Source organism: Sciurus vulgaris (genome assembly GCF_902686455.1).
Source record: "Sciurus vulgaris genome assembly, chromosome: 17".
Classification (NCBI taxonomy): Eukaryota; Metazoa; Chordata; class Mammalia; order Rodentia; family Sciuridae; genus Sciurus; species Sciurus vulgaris.
Window position 1 is genome coordinate 44,229,825 of NC_136478.1, and position 16,316 is coordinate 44,246,140.

The following is a 16,316-nucleotide window of genomic DNA, read 5'->3' on the forward strand; positions in this document are numbered from 1 at the left end:
TTTCACAACCAACAGGAATCAACAGTCTAACAATAGGGAAGGAGCTTCAAGCAGGTGAGACCAGAAATAAAAGGCCATTTTCCCCAATCTGGTCAGTGTCTGATTCCTTAACAAAGTTTGCATTTAAGTGGCAATACTTAGGGTAATTAATTTTAAAATGCTATTGTTATAAATGTATTAATTTTCTAATGCTCATTTGATGTTTTTGTGCCCCTAAACCACACCGAAGATGATTTTGTTAATTCTCCTTTTAACATAATGTAGGTTTTCAGGGACATTCTAAAACGTTAGTGGTGTGTGTGTGTGTGTGTGTGTGTGTGTGTGTGTGTGTGTGTGTGTTGATACATGTCTTAGTTCTGGTTGCTATAACAGAATAGCATAGACTGGGTGACTTAAACAAGAAACATTTCTTTCCCATGATTCTAGAAACTGAGAAGTCCATGCTCAAGATGCCAGCAGGTTCGAAGTCTGATGAGGACACTCTTCCCAGTTTGCAGATAGCTCCATCTTCTTGCACTGTCCTCACATGACAGAGTAGAAAGAGGGCAAGCAAGCTTTCCCCCTGTGTCTTGCTATTAATCTCATCATGAGGGCTCCATGCTCATGACCTAATTGCCTCCCAATGGCTCCACCTCCAAATACTATTCCATTGGGGCTTGTTATTTCAACATATGAATAGGGGAACACACAAATATAATAATATGAATTGGAATAGACATCCATAATACAAATTGGAATAACTATATGTCAACAAAATTTCAGATGCTATCGATGAGAAATAAAATCACTGGGTTGGGGATGTAGTTCCAAGGTAGAGCATTTGCCTAGCATACACGAGGTCCTGGATTTAATCCCAGAAACACACACACACACACACACACACACACACACACACACACACACACACACACACACACACCACACAATCAAAAAAACATTGTTTTATGTTTCACAAAGGAAAAAGGGCAGAAATTAAACTATGTCACATAATTGTTTGTAAGATGAGTTCCAATTAAGTTATTCTTAGAATCAATGAAATCTCTATTTCATATGAATAGAGCATATTCATATAAATTCTTCATGAGCCAGCTGTCACTGTGTTAGTACATGCAAGAATGACACAGGCTGGCACATGGAAGTTGATGGGAGGGTTAAAACCTATGTTCCCTGACAGCTCTGACTCCCAATTTTCCCAACTCTGTCTGTCTTCCAATTTGCTTGCCCTCCACATGCTGATTCTGGGCATGGCCACATGACTAACATTGGTCAATGGGACGTTGGCGGGCACAATGCAAGCAGGGGCAAGTTCTCGTTTGGACCCTTAACCACCCTTAACCAATTGAAGGGATCCACCTACCCTCCTGGACCACATGGAGAGATCCTTGGTCCACTCCCGGCAGTTCCCAGTTATCAGACATGTGAGCAAAGTCGTCTTGGATTCCAGCCCAGCAGAATGTCCAGTTGACTGCAGCCACAAAGGTAACCAAAGCTAGAGAAAAAACCACTAGCTAAATGCAGCCCAGATCACAGGATCATAAACAATTAAGAGGCAAGTATTTTAAGCTTTAAATATTGGGGCGGAGGCTCTGGCACCTGCCCTGAGGTATGCTAACATGTACTTGGTTTGTTGTTCATAAGAGACTACAAGCAAAGGGGCTCAGGTGGACCAAGGGGTTTTCTGGGGTGGGTGTTCTTGGTGTGAATCATCTATAATACAACCAGAGTGGAGGTTGTGGGGAGAGCATAAGAAACAGGCATGGCAGAGGAACTCAGTCTGAGTTTCTCCAGAAAAAGACTCAGGTGAGCACTTGAGGTCAAAGTTATGAAGAAGGGATGGAGGACCTTGGTAGGGGAGGCAGGAAGAGACAGAGAGAAGGGAAATGGGGTTTTGTTACAAGCCCAAACCACTCTGAGGAACTAGAGCTTCATTTATTCTGCTGGGGACTCAGGGAACCAGAGTAGAACATGCACTTCCAAGTTATCTCAACAGGGAAGTAATGGACCTGGAGCAGGTATGTACCATCTATTAGTCATCAGCTGAGGGCCACTGGAGTGGGAAGTAGACGTGAACTTCCTGGCTTTTCGTCTTTTCTTGTTTGTGCTGCTGGACTCAAACCCAGGGCTGATAGGCCAGCCCTCTACCACTGAGCCATACCTGAAGTCCAATAAACTCCTTGGCTTTGCATGTATATGCATATACATGATAAACCGGGAATTGAATTTGTTATGGGGTGCAACTTAAGAACAGACCGATCACCACTGAGAAGTCCAAATTTGAGAGTCTTTATTAAGCTAGCCAGCTGACTGTCTCACACAATGCCCCAAAAAATGGCTATTGGGAGGACAGCACCGACCATAGGGTTGTAGGGGTCTTATACCAAAAATCACTTTAATCACAAGTGTCTGTTGCTATGATTTGAAATTATACATTAAAATCATGAGATAATTGACAGAGGGGGAAGTGGGTCAAAATGACCCTTACCTAGGTACAAACTAAAGAATGGTTACTAACATCCACACAATCACTGTTCACATGGTACATTGTTTAGGAGCAATAGGGATCAAAAGAGAGCAATTTTTTTTTTACATAGGAATTATCACTCCGTCTTGTTAAACATGTCACACTAAGTAACTGATGATGGGCACACAGGCGGGGTGTTCCCATGGGAGAAGCTTATTTCCTACATAACATGGAGTCTCAGAGCAAAATGGATCTGTTTAGTCATTTCCCTTAGAGTCTGGCCTGTAACATTCTCATGGAGTCAGATCTGTCAGCCCATCACAGAATCCAGAGACACTCTACCACTGAGCTGTATCCCTAGCCCCTCCACACCCCCACGCCTAGCATTGTTTTAATTTTGAGATGGGGTTTCACTAACTTTCCCTGGCTGGCCTTAAATTTGTAGTTCTCCTGCCTCAGCCTCCCAAGTAGCTGGGATTGCAGATATGCACCACCATGTATGACATAAACTTCCTGGGTTTTATGGTTTGTCACATCTTACATGCTGAGCACACTGTAATCTGAAAATGCCTACAGTACAAAGAAGGTCACCTGCAGAACCCGAAGAACATCTTCATTAGAAATTATACCTGTTGGCACCCTGGGCTTGGATTTCCCAGTCTCTACAACTGTGAGAAATAATAACCCACAGATGCTGGACTTAGCTGGCAGGACACAGAATTGGGTAGGTGGAGGGTGATGTCACTTGCCCCGCCCAGGCACATTCATCCATATGACCCCTCAGTGGGGTGACAGCCCCTCCCTGCACCAGTGCCCCCAGAAATGAGATGACAGCATTTATGTTCTAAGTACAGTTTAATAGGGAGCTTCAAGGATGCTCATATTGGGGGAGGGATTCACTGGGAATGCTGAGGTTTGGGGCAGGAACTCCACTGAATACTGAATCCAAAAGCAATAGGCCCCAGGAACACTAGTCCCACAGAGTCCTTCCTATGTCTCAGGGGTTAGGACCTGAGGGATGTGGGTCCTGGGGAAGGTGAGAGGGCCATCTGAGGAACCCTGCTGGGATGCTCCAAGTCCTATGAAAGGGTTCCATCTGGGTTTCTAGATATGAAGTGCTGAGTTAGGGGAGAGGTCCTGAAATACCCTAGTGGGCAGAGGGTTAGGGGGCCCAGGTTGTTTCACAGAAACAATCAAGAAGCCTCGATTTCATGGAAATCATCTAGATGGCTCCTTGCAGGTAGGGGAGGGGTATCACACCACCCCAAATATTGGGGATCGTTCACCCCCCCAGCAGCCATTTTGGGGTTTTAATGTAAGACCCTAATGGCAGGACATTCCACATACATTATCATGGATTTGCAACATTAGCATACGCTGGCTGTCCCACAGGACGGTGGGGACTGGAAAATCAGTCCAGGTTCTGGGTTTGAGTCCTAAGAGGACAGGCCTGGGGGTGCCACACGGCTCCTCTTCAACAGCTGCCGGAGCTGTGGACAAACAAGGCACAGTAAGAAGCATGGGACAGCAGGGAGTCGTGGGCACCTGTGGGGTGGGGGCCCCAGACAGGAGAACCCCAGAGGAGGGCAAGGAGCCAGGGCAGAAAATGAAGGGACGGTGTCGCTGGTCTGGGGCTCCACCTTGGGGTCAGCACCCAATCGGAATCAAGAGTTGGAAATCACATTTGAGGTCAGGACCCAGGGTTAGGGACAGGAGTTCAGAGGTCCCATTGAGAGATCGAAGGGCACATTTAGAGGTCAAGATTCGGGGTTGAGAGGTCAGGATGGATAAGAAGTCGGGATCAGGTCTCACGCTGATAGAAAGGATCAGGGTTGGATAAGGGTCGAAGGTCATTTTCTGAGATTTGAAGTCACCCTCTAAAGTCAAGATGGGGTGGGCTGAGGGGGGTCCCTCTGTGGGTTCAGAGGCCACTCTGTGGTCAGGAGCAGTGCTCACCCTCTCAGGGCCCGGGCCGGGCCGCAGCAGGTGGACAGGCTGTTCGTTCTCCAGGTTCCTCAGTGTTGGGTCCGCCCCGGCTGCTAACAGGTGACGCACGATAGCCTCCTGGGGTGGCCCAGGGGGAAGGGCAGCTGCCATGTGGAGGGCTGTGTTCCCGTGGGCCTGAAGTACGAACGAGGGCCGATAAGGATGCAGGCTCAGCCGCCCAGCCCTCCAGGTGCACTGTTCATGTTCCACATCTGCATTCTACAATCCTCATTCACAGCCAGAAGCCACAGCCCTCTCTATGACTATGTCCTGTGCATTCCCGTCGCCTCCCACCCCCTGACCCCTCCAGGCCCACAGCCCACAGGACCCCATGCCCTACTGCCCTTCTCTACCACAACCTGCATATCCCAGCCTAGGTCCCCACCTTCATGTTGACAAAGGCCCGCAGGTCTCCCCGGGCCAGCTCCAGCAGCAACTGAACCAGGGTAGGGTTGGCAGCCTGCACAGCCAAGTGCAGAACTGTCTTGTTACTCTTGATCTCCTGTGAGGAGGGGAATGGCAGAAGTCAAGGCCAGTCCTCTTCCCATGGACCTCAGAGTTCTAGGGTCTTCCTTGCCAACCCTACCCAGGGGTGCCTTATACAACTGTATGCATTGTGTACTGTACAAGAGTACCACCTCCAAGGGGGGGGCGAGTGGCAATTCACACCATATGCAGCACAGAACTGGACATTTGTATGACTGCTTTCCTGTTCAAGGGTTGAGAAACAGGGTCCTTTTCCAATCCCTCAAAAGAACTCTCTGGGCCTGCAGTTATCCTGACTGCCCCTACATTCTGCTTAACACATTAAAGTGCACCCTGTCCCATATGACTGTATTTTATCTACAAGGAGAAGAGTTGCTGGTATTAATCAGTGGACCAACTAAGCCTATATCCACCACAATGTTGAGTTGCTCTCTCCATATTCTGGGGGGAAAATATACATTTTCTAAAAAGAAACTTTATTACATGCCCTTAAGGAATTACTGTTCATTTTTAATGAATATCAAAAATTGTGTGTGCTTGTACAGGGAAAACAACCTAGTTTGCTCACCAAACAAACTATGAAGAAAGCACAGAGATGAAAGGGGAGGTTTCTAAAATAAAAGGAACTTTCAAAAGACATAATTATAGGGGCTGGGGACATAGCTCAGTTGGTAAAGTGCTGGCCTTGCATGCACAAGGCCCTGGGCTCAATCCCCAGCACCACACCCACAAAGAAAGACATTGTAATACGTGGCTTTATTTGAATCCTAATTTCTTTTAATAAACAAAAATGTCACTTTAGAGCCAAAAGGACATTTGAACACAGCCAGGATATTTGAGATTATGAGATCACTAATCTTTTAAGGTAGACTAGTGGTCCGTGGGGGCGGGAGGCATCTTTTAAAGACACGAAGACTGGGGGTGTTGCTCAGTGGTAGTGCTGGAGGTGGGGGAAGTCCATGGGCTTGATCCCCACCACTGCCAAAAAAGAGTGGATAGGGCCGCACTGGCCCTGAGTTGCTGATTATTGATATTCAGTATATGGAATTCATTCTAGTACTTTCTACACCTTATCTGTGTTAAAAAAATTCTGAACTAAAAAAAAAATGTTTTTAATTAAGTTATATTTCCCTCTCTCAGCTAGTCTGCAAAGAAGCTACACAGGAAAGGGGGATAATATGATTAAGAACCTAATATTTTAGATTCAGACTCCCTGGGTTCTAATCTCTCTGACACACACGTTTTAAGACTTCTGACTCAAAAAAAAAAGACTTCTGACTCCCTGTGTGCAGTTTCCTTGTCAGTAAAGCAGAGAAAGCAATAATAGCACTCGCCTTACAAGGTTCTTATGAGGATCCAACAAGTTAATCCACAAAATTTGGTGCTTGATCACTAGTAAGTGCTGGATAAACCTAAGCTTAAATCAGTGGCAGCACTCCAAGTTGACCTCTATGGCACAGAGAAGTAAAGTAACACATTCAAGGACACACAGCTAGGGAGCAGCAAACTCAGGCTTTGTTTAGTGCTCATGGACATCCAGGTGGCCCTGTCCCACACACCCTCCTATGGGCCAGCTGTCCAGAGCCCAGCTTACCTGGCTGGTATGATCCGCACCCATATGCAGCAACATCTGGACACAGTTCAGCCGGTCTCTGGCTTGGGTACTCAGCGACCGAGGACAGAGGCTGGGTGGGCGCATAGCTACATTGAGGGCCAGGATGGCTGTGTGGAGGGGTGTGAGGCCTGTAGAATGGAGACAGTGAGGGACCTACAGCTGGGGCACCCACCCCGCCCAGCCTCACCTGCCAAGCCAGCCCTGCCCGCACACAGCTTACCCTCAAAGTCTCTGGCTTCCAGGTCCACCTGAACACCAGATTTAAACATAGCCTAGGAGGAGGAAGAGGAGGAAAGAGATGTTGGGGAAGAGTCTCCCCAGGTCTCCTAGCCCTGGACTAGGATCTGGGCAACCAATCCACCCTGGACACATGTCTGCCCGCTAGCTAACCATACCGAAAGGACTCCTGGGAGCCCGTAGGTAGCGGCCACATGCAAGACAGAACGTCCCTGATGATCAGTGGCATTAGGCTCTGCTCCCAGGTTCAACAGATCCTCCACAATCAGCGGCTGGTTGGCAGCAGCAGCCACCAAGAGAGGGGTCTGCAGGTCACAGGAAAAGTCAGTCTGGGCTCTGAGCAATTTCCCCTCTGAAAACCAGGAATCCAAGTTCCCAGCCCTCTATACCCTCAGGCCCAGAAGTCTGGGACCCTATTGCTTCCTTCTCCAGGATCCAGGAATTCCAACCCCCAGCTCCTTCCTCCCTTGAACCCAGAAGTCCAGGCCTCCAGCCCTCACCTTGCCCTTATGTTCACGAATGTCCAGATGTCCATACATCTGGAGCACCTCTGCTGCAGCATATGCTGCCCAGCGTAGTCCCCAAGCTGCAAACAGGTGCAGGAGCCTGAGGACAGGTGGTGGGAAGAGTGAGAACAGTCCCCCAGCTGGGTCAGGAGATGCAGATGACCCATTTTCCCTATACTCACGTGTCTCCCTCTTCATCCTGAGCCAGCAGCTGTTGTGGCCCCAAAGCCAGCATATGAGCTCGGGCCGTCTCCAAGGATGGTCCAGGGGATGGAAGCAATGGTGGGGGTCCTGAGGGGGGCCCAGAAACTCTCCAGGATTCCGCCTGTGGCAGGGAAGGTTCTGCATAGAGGCGAGTGTCCAGAGGGTCCTGAAGGGTGCAGTGGTAGGGACAGTCAGTCCGCTGAGAATTCCCCTTCCCAGCCCACCACACAGGCATCCAATTACATAGCCTTTGGCCAAGTGGCTAGGGCTGGGATCCCCATCTTCAGAGGGTCCTGAAGGGTGCAGTGGTAGGGACAGTCAGTCCACTGAGAATTCCCCTTCCCAGCCCACCACACAGGCATCCACATACATAGCCTTTGGCCAAGTGGCTAGGGCTGGGATCCCCATCTACGCCAAGTGACCTTGAACCTTTGGGCCTGTTTTGCCCATCTGAGGAATAGGATCTTAACCCATCCCCTGACATCTCAGAATACTGCCAGAGGGCAATGGGGAAGTTTGGGGAGCTCTTCAACATCCTTCCCCATTCTGTATCTCACCTCCATCCCTGAGGAAAATGGGCACGGCCGCCCTGGGTCCGAGGGCTGGTAGAACTCAGGAGTCAAGAAACCTTCAGCAGCAGAAGCAGGGTAAGAGTAGGGGCTGTCTGTGTAGGCAGCGTGTGTGTTGGGGTCCCAGTCTGGAAAGCCTGTTGGGGGTGCCAGGCTGCCAATTCCAGAACTCACAGTCTCTTGGAGTGCTGGGAAGTTAGTATGGTCTGTATGTGAGAGGAGGGCAGGTGTGAGCCTGGTTACCAGAGCTTGGGGCAGTCATAGCCAGGGAAGGAGGACCCTGAGTCTCCAGGGTGCTCAGACATAGGATTTTCTGGGTCACTAAGGGGCTGGAGCCTAGGATCCTGGAACACCCAAGGGGTCAGAAGCCTAGACTTCTGTGATATTAAGAGACTGGAATATGAACTTGTGGGGTCCCCAAAAGCTGGAAGCCTGGGCCCCTAAGGGACTATGTGCATAGACTACTGGGATCCAGAGAATCTAGATCAAATTTCAACTGAGTCCCAGAAAAAGTGAGCACCTGGATCCTGTGTTCCCTGAAGTTCTAAGAGTTGGGATGTCTGAGTGCCTGGGGCTGGGGGCTGGAAGCTGAGGGAACCAGGTGAGTTTCCAGACTTACCAGCTTCAGGCTCATTCACAGATGGGATCAGGGGCTGGGTCAGGGGAGGGGAGAACTGATTCTGCAGAGATATAAGCAAAAAGGAACAAGGGTGAATTTACATTTCTGCCCGATTTCTCTGCATTCGTTTCCAACCTATAGGACATCAGGGTCAGGACTACAACTCTCATCAGTTATGAGGGCCTAGCAAGCACATGGCCTCTGGAGATTTGCCTTTTTTTTTTTTTTTTTTTTTTTTTTTTTTTTTTTTTTTTTAATTGTACTAGAGATTTAACCCAGGGAGCTTTACCACTGAGCTACATTCCCAGCCCTTTTTTTTTTTTTTTTTTTTTTTTTTTTTTTTTTTTTTAATTTTGAGGCAGGATCGCGCTCAGTTGCTGAGACTGGTCTCGAACTTGCGATCTTCCTGCCTCAGCCTCCCTGTCGCTGAGATTACAGGCGCGCAGCACCGTGCCCAGTGCTTCCCGGACCTCACCGGTACCCCACCAGCGTCAGGTTGTTGCTGGCGGCGCCTCTGTTCTTCCAGGAGCTTCTTCACCGTCTGTGTTGGGCAGTGGCTGCGCTCATTCCGGCTCACTGGTGGGGGAGGAGGGAAGGAAGTCATCAGGGGGTCCTTAAGTCACCTAAACGCACCTTGAGCGGGGGAGGAGTGAATGTGGGCGCCCTTCTCGCCCTCCCGCGCGGAAAAACTGGCACACTGATGCCGCCTGAGAACTCCAAAGCCAATAGAAGATTTTGAGTGAGGTGCCCGCCTCCGCCGTTTCCTTCTCTTTGCTCCGCACTTTCCCGCTGACCCAACTTTCCACCAGCGTCGTGGAAACTGAGGAAGGGGGAGGAGAGCACCCCTCTGCAGCACCCCTCTACTTCTGTGAAAAATCCCACCCCCAGATCTCCCAGTTCTGAGGCCTGGGGTAGGGGTGGAGTCGCCAGGCACCATTCCCCAGAGACGCACAACCAGGTTCCCAATATCTTTCTGTTCTAGAAGCTGACGTTCTTCTACTCTTCCCTGGGAAACCGGGCGTCCGAGCCCCCAGGTCCCCCCCAAGGAACCACGAGTCAATAGCCCCCTAGCTCCTCAGGAATCCGGAGGTCCAAAGCCTTCAGCTCCACCTCTTCAGAATCAGGAGTCCAGGGCCCGCCCCGCAGACGCAGGAGTGGGGGACGCAGGGGTCCAAGCCCTCAGTCCCCTCCTCTCTAGGACCAAGGAGTCCGGGTTTTCGGACTCCTCCTTTCTACTCCCCAGGAAGACCAGACCTCCATCCCCCAGCCTTCCGAGCGCGGTTCCGGCGAAAGAAGGGTTAAGCCGGCGTGAGGCAGATTCGGAAACAGCCCAGACACGACGCGCCAACGTCACCGCGCTCACGCAAGGGAATCTTCCATCTCCCCTTCCGCTCCAGTCCCGCGCCCCAGGTGTCCCGTTCAGAGGCGGGGCACGCAGCCAAGCGTGGCACTCCTGGAATCCCCGCACGCGGGAAATTCCTGCTCTGCCCCGGGACCTGGACCCGTGGCGCTCTGGGAAATCCCAGGGCGGGGCATGGTCACTGCCAGCATGGACCCTGCGCCAGGCGCCGGACCTTCGCTACAGAGATCAGCGGCCGATTTTAAATAACCACGCCCCCAAGAGCTCAATCCAGCCGGTCCTTCCAGGGAAAGAAGTCGGGGCCACCATCCCCGCCCTTCCACAGGACATAGTGGCCCAGCCTCCCAGCCCTTGCACCCCCGAGAATCAAGATTCTGGATCACCAGTCCCCAACGCCCCCAAAACCCAGGAGTCCGGAATCCTAGCGCTCCTCCACCCCAATCCGGGAGTCGGGCCCCCTGCCACCCTCAAACACCGGGTACCCCCGATCTCAGAGCCCAAGACTTGGTGCTCCAGCTCTGTCCCTCAAGGACCCAAAGTCCAGCCCTCAGACTGTCACTGTCTTAAGAGCCGAGGTGCCTTCACTTCCCCCATCTATTACCTCGGGGATTCCGTGGCGCGGATTGCGGGCCCCCAGGGCCGCGGCCTCGGCGCTGCGCCAGCCTCGCTGTTTCCAGTGGAGCCGCCTTCAGGTCCCCGATCTTGCGTCGGGTCCCCGCGAGTTTTTAAATTAGGGTTCTGGCACCGCCCAGTCCAGGGCAGGGCCCCGCCCTCAGCCCTGGGAGTCCCCGCGTCGCGCCCGAGCAAACTCGGTTTCTAAATGGGCGGGGCTGACTCCCGAGTCTCCCCGGAAAAAGGGAGTTGGAGGTCCAGGTCTTTGGCTTGACGGAGCCTGTAATACGGGACCCCAGGAGAAGGGTGACAGTAGGGACCTGGCCTTCTGAGTCTGTCCAAAAGAATTCTAGAGACCTTGACTCTTGGGCTCTGGGCTGGGGGTGGACTGAGTAGTATTACTGGGTTCTGTGGGGAGAGGGGCCAGGGGTTTGGACTTCTTGGTCTGTAGGGAGGAAAGGTAAGGCTCAAATCTCTAGCTCTTTCCGATATCGCCTCCAAGGTCTGGTTACATTTATTCATTCATCATTTTAAATAATTTGTTGCCACCGGGGAGGTGCCTTGCTGGGTGAACTAAACAGGCAGGAATTCCCAGCCCACAAGTCATTCCAGAGGGAGGAGATTCTCCCTTCCCATTTGTTGACCATTCTCAGCACTGACCATAGTGACCAAATTTCTTCTCTGCTTTCAAGACTCCGTGCTCTCCTGGGTCTCCTCACTCTCTCGCTCCTCCTCTGTTTGCCTGGCTGGTTGTCCTCTTCTCCCATCCTGTGTATGTGTGTGCAAGGGACTGCTGTGTGTAGTTATCCTCTGCCTGTATGCACTTCTTTAGTGATGTCATCCAGTCTCATGGCTTTAATTACCATCTTTAAGCCACCAACCTCTGAACTGACATTTCCAGACCAGACTTGTCCCCTGAACTCATAACTGCAGCTTTAAGCATCCAACATTTCCACAGGGAGATGTGTCAGACATTTTCCAACTCGGTATGCCTGAAACTCAGCACTTCCCTCCCAAACCAGCTTCTGCCACTTCCCTCTCAATCCACACTCCTTCTTTTTAATGACTCAGGCCAGAAGCCTTGGCATCCTGAATCCCTCTTGCCTGCACATCCTGAATCCCATTCCACCAGCAAATGTTGGCTATACCTCCAAAATATTTCCAGAATCTCCCTTGCCGTCATTGCAGCTTCCATGGGCTCTCCGACCCTCCCCCAATTTGTTCCCCAAAGAGTCTCAGAGTCACCCACGCATACACACACGATGCACACACACACACACATAGACACAGGAAGTAAGTGGTCTTGCCACCAGCAGGGTGACATCCGCTATTGCTAACTCTCTACTCCCCCACTGTTGCTCAGGACTTCTCTGGACCACATTCCTTGGCCAGACCCCTTCGGCCACGAGCCCATTATGACCCCTCCAGGCCACATACTGCTCCTGTTTTTGCTCCCAGGTGAAGCCAGGGGTGATGGGGGGCAGCAGGCAGAGGACTTGTGGGAAGGGCAGCATCTGAAGGCAGGGTGGTAAGCACAGGCCCTTCTGCCTGTGCCCCTTCTCTTCTTGGAGATCATTCTGCTTCAGGTTCGGGAGGGAGGGAGGGAGGGAGGGGGATCTCTGGAGTGGCGGGTGGCCCGTTACCCTCCCCTTCTCATGGGTAGGTCACTGCTTCTACTTCCCATTTTCTGTCTCTGTGTGTCCCTTGGGGCTCCCCTCTCCACATGGCCTTCTTTCCCATTCTGTCCCTCCAGGGTGGAGGCTACCTCTCAGGACATCACCTTCCCCTCAGCCCTGCTTTGGGGACCACCTCACCCACCTCCTCTTGTCCTTCCACAGCTGTGGCTGCCCAGATGTCCACAGGTGAGAGATCACGCCCTACCTTTGACCCTGGAACATCAGGTACCGCTTCCATCCCCAGCCTGGCCTGAGGGTCCTAGAATCCCCCACCTCTGACTCCCCAGAGGATCTGCCACCCTCTCCAGGTCCCATCTTGCCTCTTTCATCACCTCTCCCTGAGCCCCAGGGAATCAGCGACGCCCAAACTCTCTGTCAGTGGCTTATGTGCCCATTGCACAGTTCCCCCAGGAGTGCCGGGACACTCACTGCTGCCTCTGGGGATCTCCATCTTTCCTCTCATTCTCCAGGCAAACCTGAGATCCACCCACCTCACAGGGGACTTCCTCTTCTCCCTGTGGCCAAAGCACAGCCCCAGGGATCCAGGACCCCCCCAGCCACTTTCTTGTGTGGGCCCCGCCCTCTAGGTTCCTGTTCCGGATGTGGGCCCCTCTCCCCGCTGCTCCTGGCCGGCCTGGTGGCTGCAGATGCAGTCATGTCGCTGATAATTGTGGGGGTGGTGTTCACCTTCGCCCACCCACGCCCAGGTCGCAGGCCCAACCGTGGTAAGGGTGGGGCTTGGAGGGTGGGTGGCATCCCTAGGGAGGGGGTCCCAGGGAGGGGTCCCCCGGGGAAGCCCTGGAGGAGGTACTGGGGAAACCCTGGGGGAGGGGCCTAGGGGAATCCCTGAGGAAACCCCTGAGGCAGGGGGTCCCCAGGAAGGTGGGGGTGGGTGGTGGGTGGGTGGTCAGGCTTCATTCTTTCTCTCCCCCACCCCCAGAAAATGACAAAGTCTACATCAACATGCCTGGTCGGCGCTGACCTCCTATAACTTCAACCTTTGACTTCTGACCCTCTCATCCTGAATGGTGTGTGGTGGCACTATCTCCACCCTTTTGGATTAGAATAAAGCATTTCAAATACCTCTAGTTTTATTCTTCCTCCAAGAACCTTAGGATTCCCCAGTACTCCCTAACTTAGCTGTTTCTGTGATCAAGACCCTTCTCGGGACCCCACACATCCCCAATTCTTTAACCCAGGGGTCTGGCATAACAACAATATTTTTGAGCTCTATTGTTTATTTGGGAACAGTAGTGGGTCTAAAATCTCAAGAAAGACACTCTGGAACTGTTTCCTAGAAGGAGCAGGAATGATGCGCTGGATGGGCATCAGAAGTGACTGGATCCAGGTATCAGGTTGTTGACTGTCATATGTTGGACTCATTTATAATACTGCCTCTGTGTGTTGAGGTCGCTGTAGACATCTGACCTCTGACCCTGGAGCTCCTAAAGGGATGAAGGACATCAGTGGAAGGGGTTCAAGAAATAAATTTCAAACAAAATTCGAACTTCTCCTAATGGTCTTCGAGTCCCCTGGCAACTTCTTCAAACATGACCATGGAAGAAATCTGGATTTTATTCAAGTGAATTCAGCATTTACCTTTCCCTCTGTCTTTCACCATAATGCCCAGCCAGTCACAGGACCTTTGCATGTGCTATGATGCCCTCTGCCTGGAACACCAGTCCCCTAAATCTTTAGTCTTTTTCTCCCTCTTCAAGTCTCAGCTCATGTCCTATCCTTAGATGGGCATTTCTCGGTTTCCCCATCCATAGTTTCTTCCTCCCAAAGCCCAATCATTGTCACACAGCCTGCTCAATTTTCTTCATGGTGCCTCTTCAAAATGATTTTGTTAATTCGCTTCAAGTCTGTCTCCCCAGCTAGGGTGTAAGTTCTGCTGCTGTATATATATGGTGCTCAACAAATTCACTGAAGGAATGAATAGACCAGGGTAAGACTTTGTCCCAAAATTTCACTGCTATCAATAACAGGAAAGCTTCCTAAGCCTTCAAGATCTCACAAAACCAATTTGAGATTCTTACACTTTGCAAAGAAACATTCAATCCACAAGTGAAACAAATCAGCAAAGCTGATTGTGGGCAATAAATTAGTCTTCATGGAGAAGGGTTCACAAATAGAGGGGTGTCTGTGACCCCAAGAGACGGCCTTAGGCAGAATCCCTGAAATCATGTACCAATTACCCGCCTCTGGCGTGCATTTCTCTGGGGATGGGGGGGTGTCAGGATCTATGACTCCTCCCCCAAAGGATTGAGCCTGGAAAGATGCCTCTGTCTACATCACTTGAAGTGCCTCTGCATTATATGCATGACTTTATTTTTCTGTGTGGAATGTTCTGAAGAGTCTCTAGCTTTTGTCACTTCTCAAAAGGATTTAGGATTCCCATCCCCTAAATTCTAAGATGCCTCTCTTTTGAGTCACTAAACTGGGGCTGAATTCCATTCTATGACCTACTGAGTACTTCTCCTGGGAATCAGCCTCTCATAGGGCTAGGCTCTTTCCAGAACTATTTGGGGCCTAATAAGGCTTGTTCTTGTCCCTTTGTTTCTTCTCCGCATGTTTTAAGCTAAGCAGTTTATCCCTGAGCATGGTTTGGACAGATTTCCCATTTGCCCTCTGGGTATGGGGTAGCACCCAGGAAAGGGGCATTAGGGTCCTCAGGAGGACCCTGGCATGTCCATAAGACAGATGCCCACAGGATTGGGCAGAAGCAAGATATAAGAATGTGTCTGGTTTTCTTACCTGATACGGTGACTCCGTCTCAGTGATTCGCTGTTTCTGGCTCACTGCAGAGGACAAAGAGGTGATACAGGGTGCAAAGATGACAGGATGGGAAACTGGGACCATTTATTGTTTGTTTGGTTGGTTGGTTTTTGATAATGAGGTTGAACCCAGGAACACGTTATCACTGAACTACGTCTCCGGCCATTTTTTTTTTTTTTTTTTTTTGAGATAGGGTCTCACTAAGTTGCCCAGGCTGACCTTGAACTTGCAATCCTTCTGCCTCAGCCTCCTGAGTCACTGGGATTACAGGTGTGCACCACCACACTCCGCCATTTTGTTGTCTTAAAATCAGCTGCTCTACTACCATCCCTTTGGATGTTTTGACCTGGGAGCTTACATCCCACCCCCACTTAGAGCATCCCAGACCCACTCACCCGCTGTGGTTCCTCGTCCCCGAGGGACAAGCCGACCTAGAGAGTACACAGCCAGGGCGATGAGTAGGGTCAGCACCAGGTCCCCCAGCACGATCCCCACCAGCACACCGGTGCTCACTGGGGAGCAGTTGCATTCTGGGAATGTGGCACACGGGTCAGGGGAGGTCAATGTAGTTTGGGAATTAGGGGATGGGTGTCAGCAGGGGGAAGCTTGGTTGGATTGGAGAAGGGTCTTTGGGAAGCAGGGAGAGGGATTGCAGGGTCTCGGCCTACCATTCTGGGCCTGGACAGGACTGAGACCTGAGGAGGGAAGAAGAAGTAAACTGAGGCACAGGACTATGGGTAGTGGTGGGCATAGAAGCTGGGAAAGGCCGAGAGTCATATCTGATGGGACCCAGGGGGACTAGCGCCAAGGCTCAGATGCCGTGTGACTCTATGTCCGCTTGTCCTGTTGCAACACCCTTAGATGATGATCCCCTCCCCCTGGCACCACTGAATCTTGGGGGCTCCAGATTTGGAGACCAGAGGCTCCATAGCTGCTTTGCAGGAACCTGCTTCCACCCACCCTTCCCCTCTGGGTCTCAGCAGAACCACCCTGCTCCCTGCCCTGCCCCAGCTGGACGTGGGGCCTCAGGACACAGTTGCAGAAGCCCCCAACTCACCACCCACAGTCAGGAGGAGAAGGAGCAGAAGCCGCCAGGAGGGTTCCAGGTCTCCCATGATTCCTGGACACTGCCAGACACCACAGTCCAGGGGCCAGTGGGATGTGGCGTGACTTCCAAACAAGTGAAGGAGGAAGTCTGAGGTGGGTG

At 51.4% G+C, this 16,316-nt stretch overlaps 3 protein-coding genes across 6 annotated transcripts; 1 reads left to right on the forward strand and 2 right to left on the reverse strand.

Annotated features, from left to right (window-relative positions):
* Positions 1-2,027: 2,027 nt before the first annotated feature.
* On the reverse strand, positions 2,028-9,810 carry NFKBID (NFKB inhibitor delta). Of its 2 annotated transcripts, XM_079118596.1 has the most exons (11): positions 9,159-9,810; positions 8,684-8,744; positions 8,053-8,270; positions 7,474-7,661; positions 7,286-7,391; positions 6,944-7,090; positions 6,769-6,820; positions 6,528-6,676; positions 4,833-4,949; positions 4,418-4,582; positions 2,031-3,951 (listed from the first exon to the last, which is right to left on the reverse strand). In XM_079118596.1, exons 1-11 carry the CDS (start codon positions 9,285-9,287, stop codon positions 3,898-3,900), a joined length of 1,386 nt encoding a protein of 461 aa, XP_078974722.1. In that variant the 5' UTR covers positions 9,288-9,810; the 3' UTR covers positions 2,031-3,897. The 2 variants fall into 2 exon arrangements, with proteins under 2 accessions (XP_078974723.1, XP_078974722.1); XM_079118597.1 differs by lacking the exon at positions 6,944-7,090 and having other exon boundaries at positions 2,028-3,951.
* A 1,338-nt stretch (positions 9,811-11,148) lies between these two features.
* On the forward strand, positions 11,149-13,438 carry HCST (hematopoietic cell signal transducer). 3 transcript variants are annotated; one of them, XM_079118599.1, is made up of 4 exons: positions 11,149-12,113; positions 12,494-12,556; positions 12,919-13,056; positions 13,272-13,438. In XM_079118599.1, the coding sequence occupies exons 1-4, from the start codon at positions 12,071-12,073 to the stop codon at positions 13,310-13,312; spliced, it is 285 nt and encodes a 94-aa protein (XP_078974725.1). In that variant the 5' UTR covers positions 11,149-12,070; the 3' UTR covers positions 13,313-13,438. The 3 variants fall into 3 exon arrangements, with proteins under 3 accessions (XP_078974725.1, XP_078974726.1, XP_078974724.1); XM_079118600.1 differs by having other exon boundaries at positions 11,164-12,113; positions 12,494-12,517; XM_079118598.1 differs by lacking the exon at positions 11,149-12,113 and having other exon boundaries at positions 12,302-12,556.
* Positions 13,439-13,548: 110 nt separating this feature from the next.
* Positions 13,549-16,308, reverse strand: TYROBP (transmembrane immune signaling adaptor TYROBP). The gene is made up of 5 exons (XM_079118601.1): positions 16,167-16,308; positions 15,778-15,804; positions 15,505-15,639; positions 15,089-15,132; positions 13,549-13,776 (listed from the first exon to the last, which is right to left on the reverse strand). The coding sequence occupies exons 1-5, from the start codon at positions 16,222-16,224 to the stop codon at positions 13,711-13,713; spliced, it is 330 nt and encodes a 109-aa protein (XP_078974727.1). The 5' UTR covers positions 16,225-16,308; the 3' UTR covers positions 13,549-13,710.
* Between the last annotated feature and the right edge of the window lie 8 nt (positions 16,309-16,316).

Bases quoted from the DNA above. Each gene is read 5' to 3' on its own strand.
- NFKBID (XM_079118596.1), bottom strand. From the start codon at position 9,287: ATGACTTCCTTCCCTCCTCCCCCACCAGTGAGCCGGAATGAGCGCAGC. The intron at 8,271-8,683 runs GTAAGTCTGGAA...TCTCACATACAG, and splicing joins TGTGAATGAGCCTGAAGCTG to ACCATACTAACTTCCCAGCA. The intron at 7,091-7,285 runs GTGAGGGCTGGA...TGTGACCTGCAG, and splicing joins TTCGTGAACATAAGGGCAAG to ACCCCTCTCTTGGTGGCTGC.
- HCST (XM_079118598.1), top strand. From the start codon at position 12,379: ATGGCCTTCTTTCCCATTCTGTCCCTCCAGGGTGGAGGCTACCTCTCA. The intron at 12,557-12,918 runs GTACCGCTTCCA...CCCGCCCTCTAG, and splicing joins CTTTGACCCTGGAACATCAG to GTTCCTGTTCCGGATGTGGG. The intron at 13,057-13,271 runs GTAAGGGTGGGG...CCCCACCCCCAG, and splicing joins AGGTCGCAGGCCCAACCGTG to AAAATGACAAAGTCTACATC.
- TYROBP (XM_079118601.1), bottom strand. From the start codon at position 16,224: ATGGGAGACCTGGAACCCTCCTGGCGGCTTCTGCTCCTTCTCCTCCTG. The intron at 15,133-15,504 runs GTGAGTGGGTCT...TGTCCTCTGCAG, and splicing joins GGGACGAGGAACCACAGCGG to TGAGCCAGAAACAGCGAATC. The intron at 13,777-15,088 runs GTAAGAAAACCA...TCATCCCTTTAG, and splicing joins AGACGGAGTCACCGTATCAG to GAGCTCCAGGGTCAGAGGTC.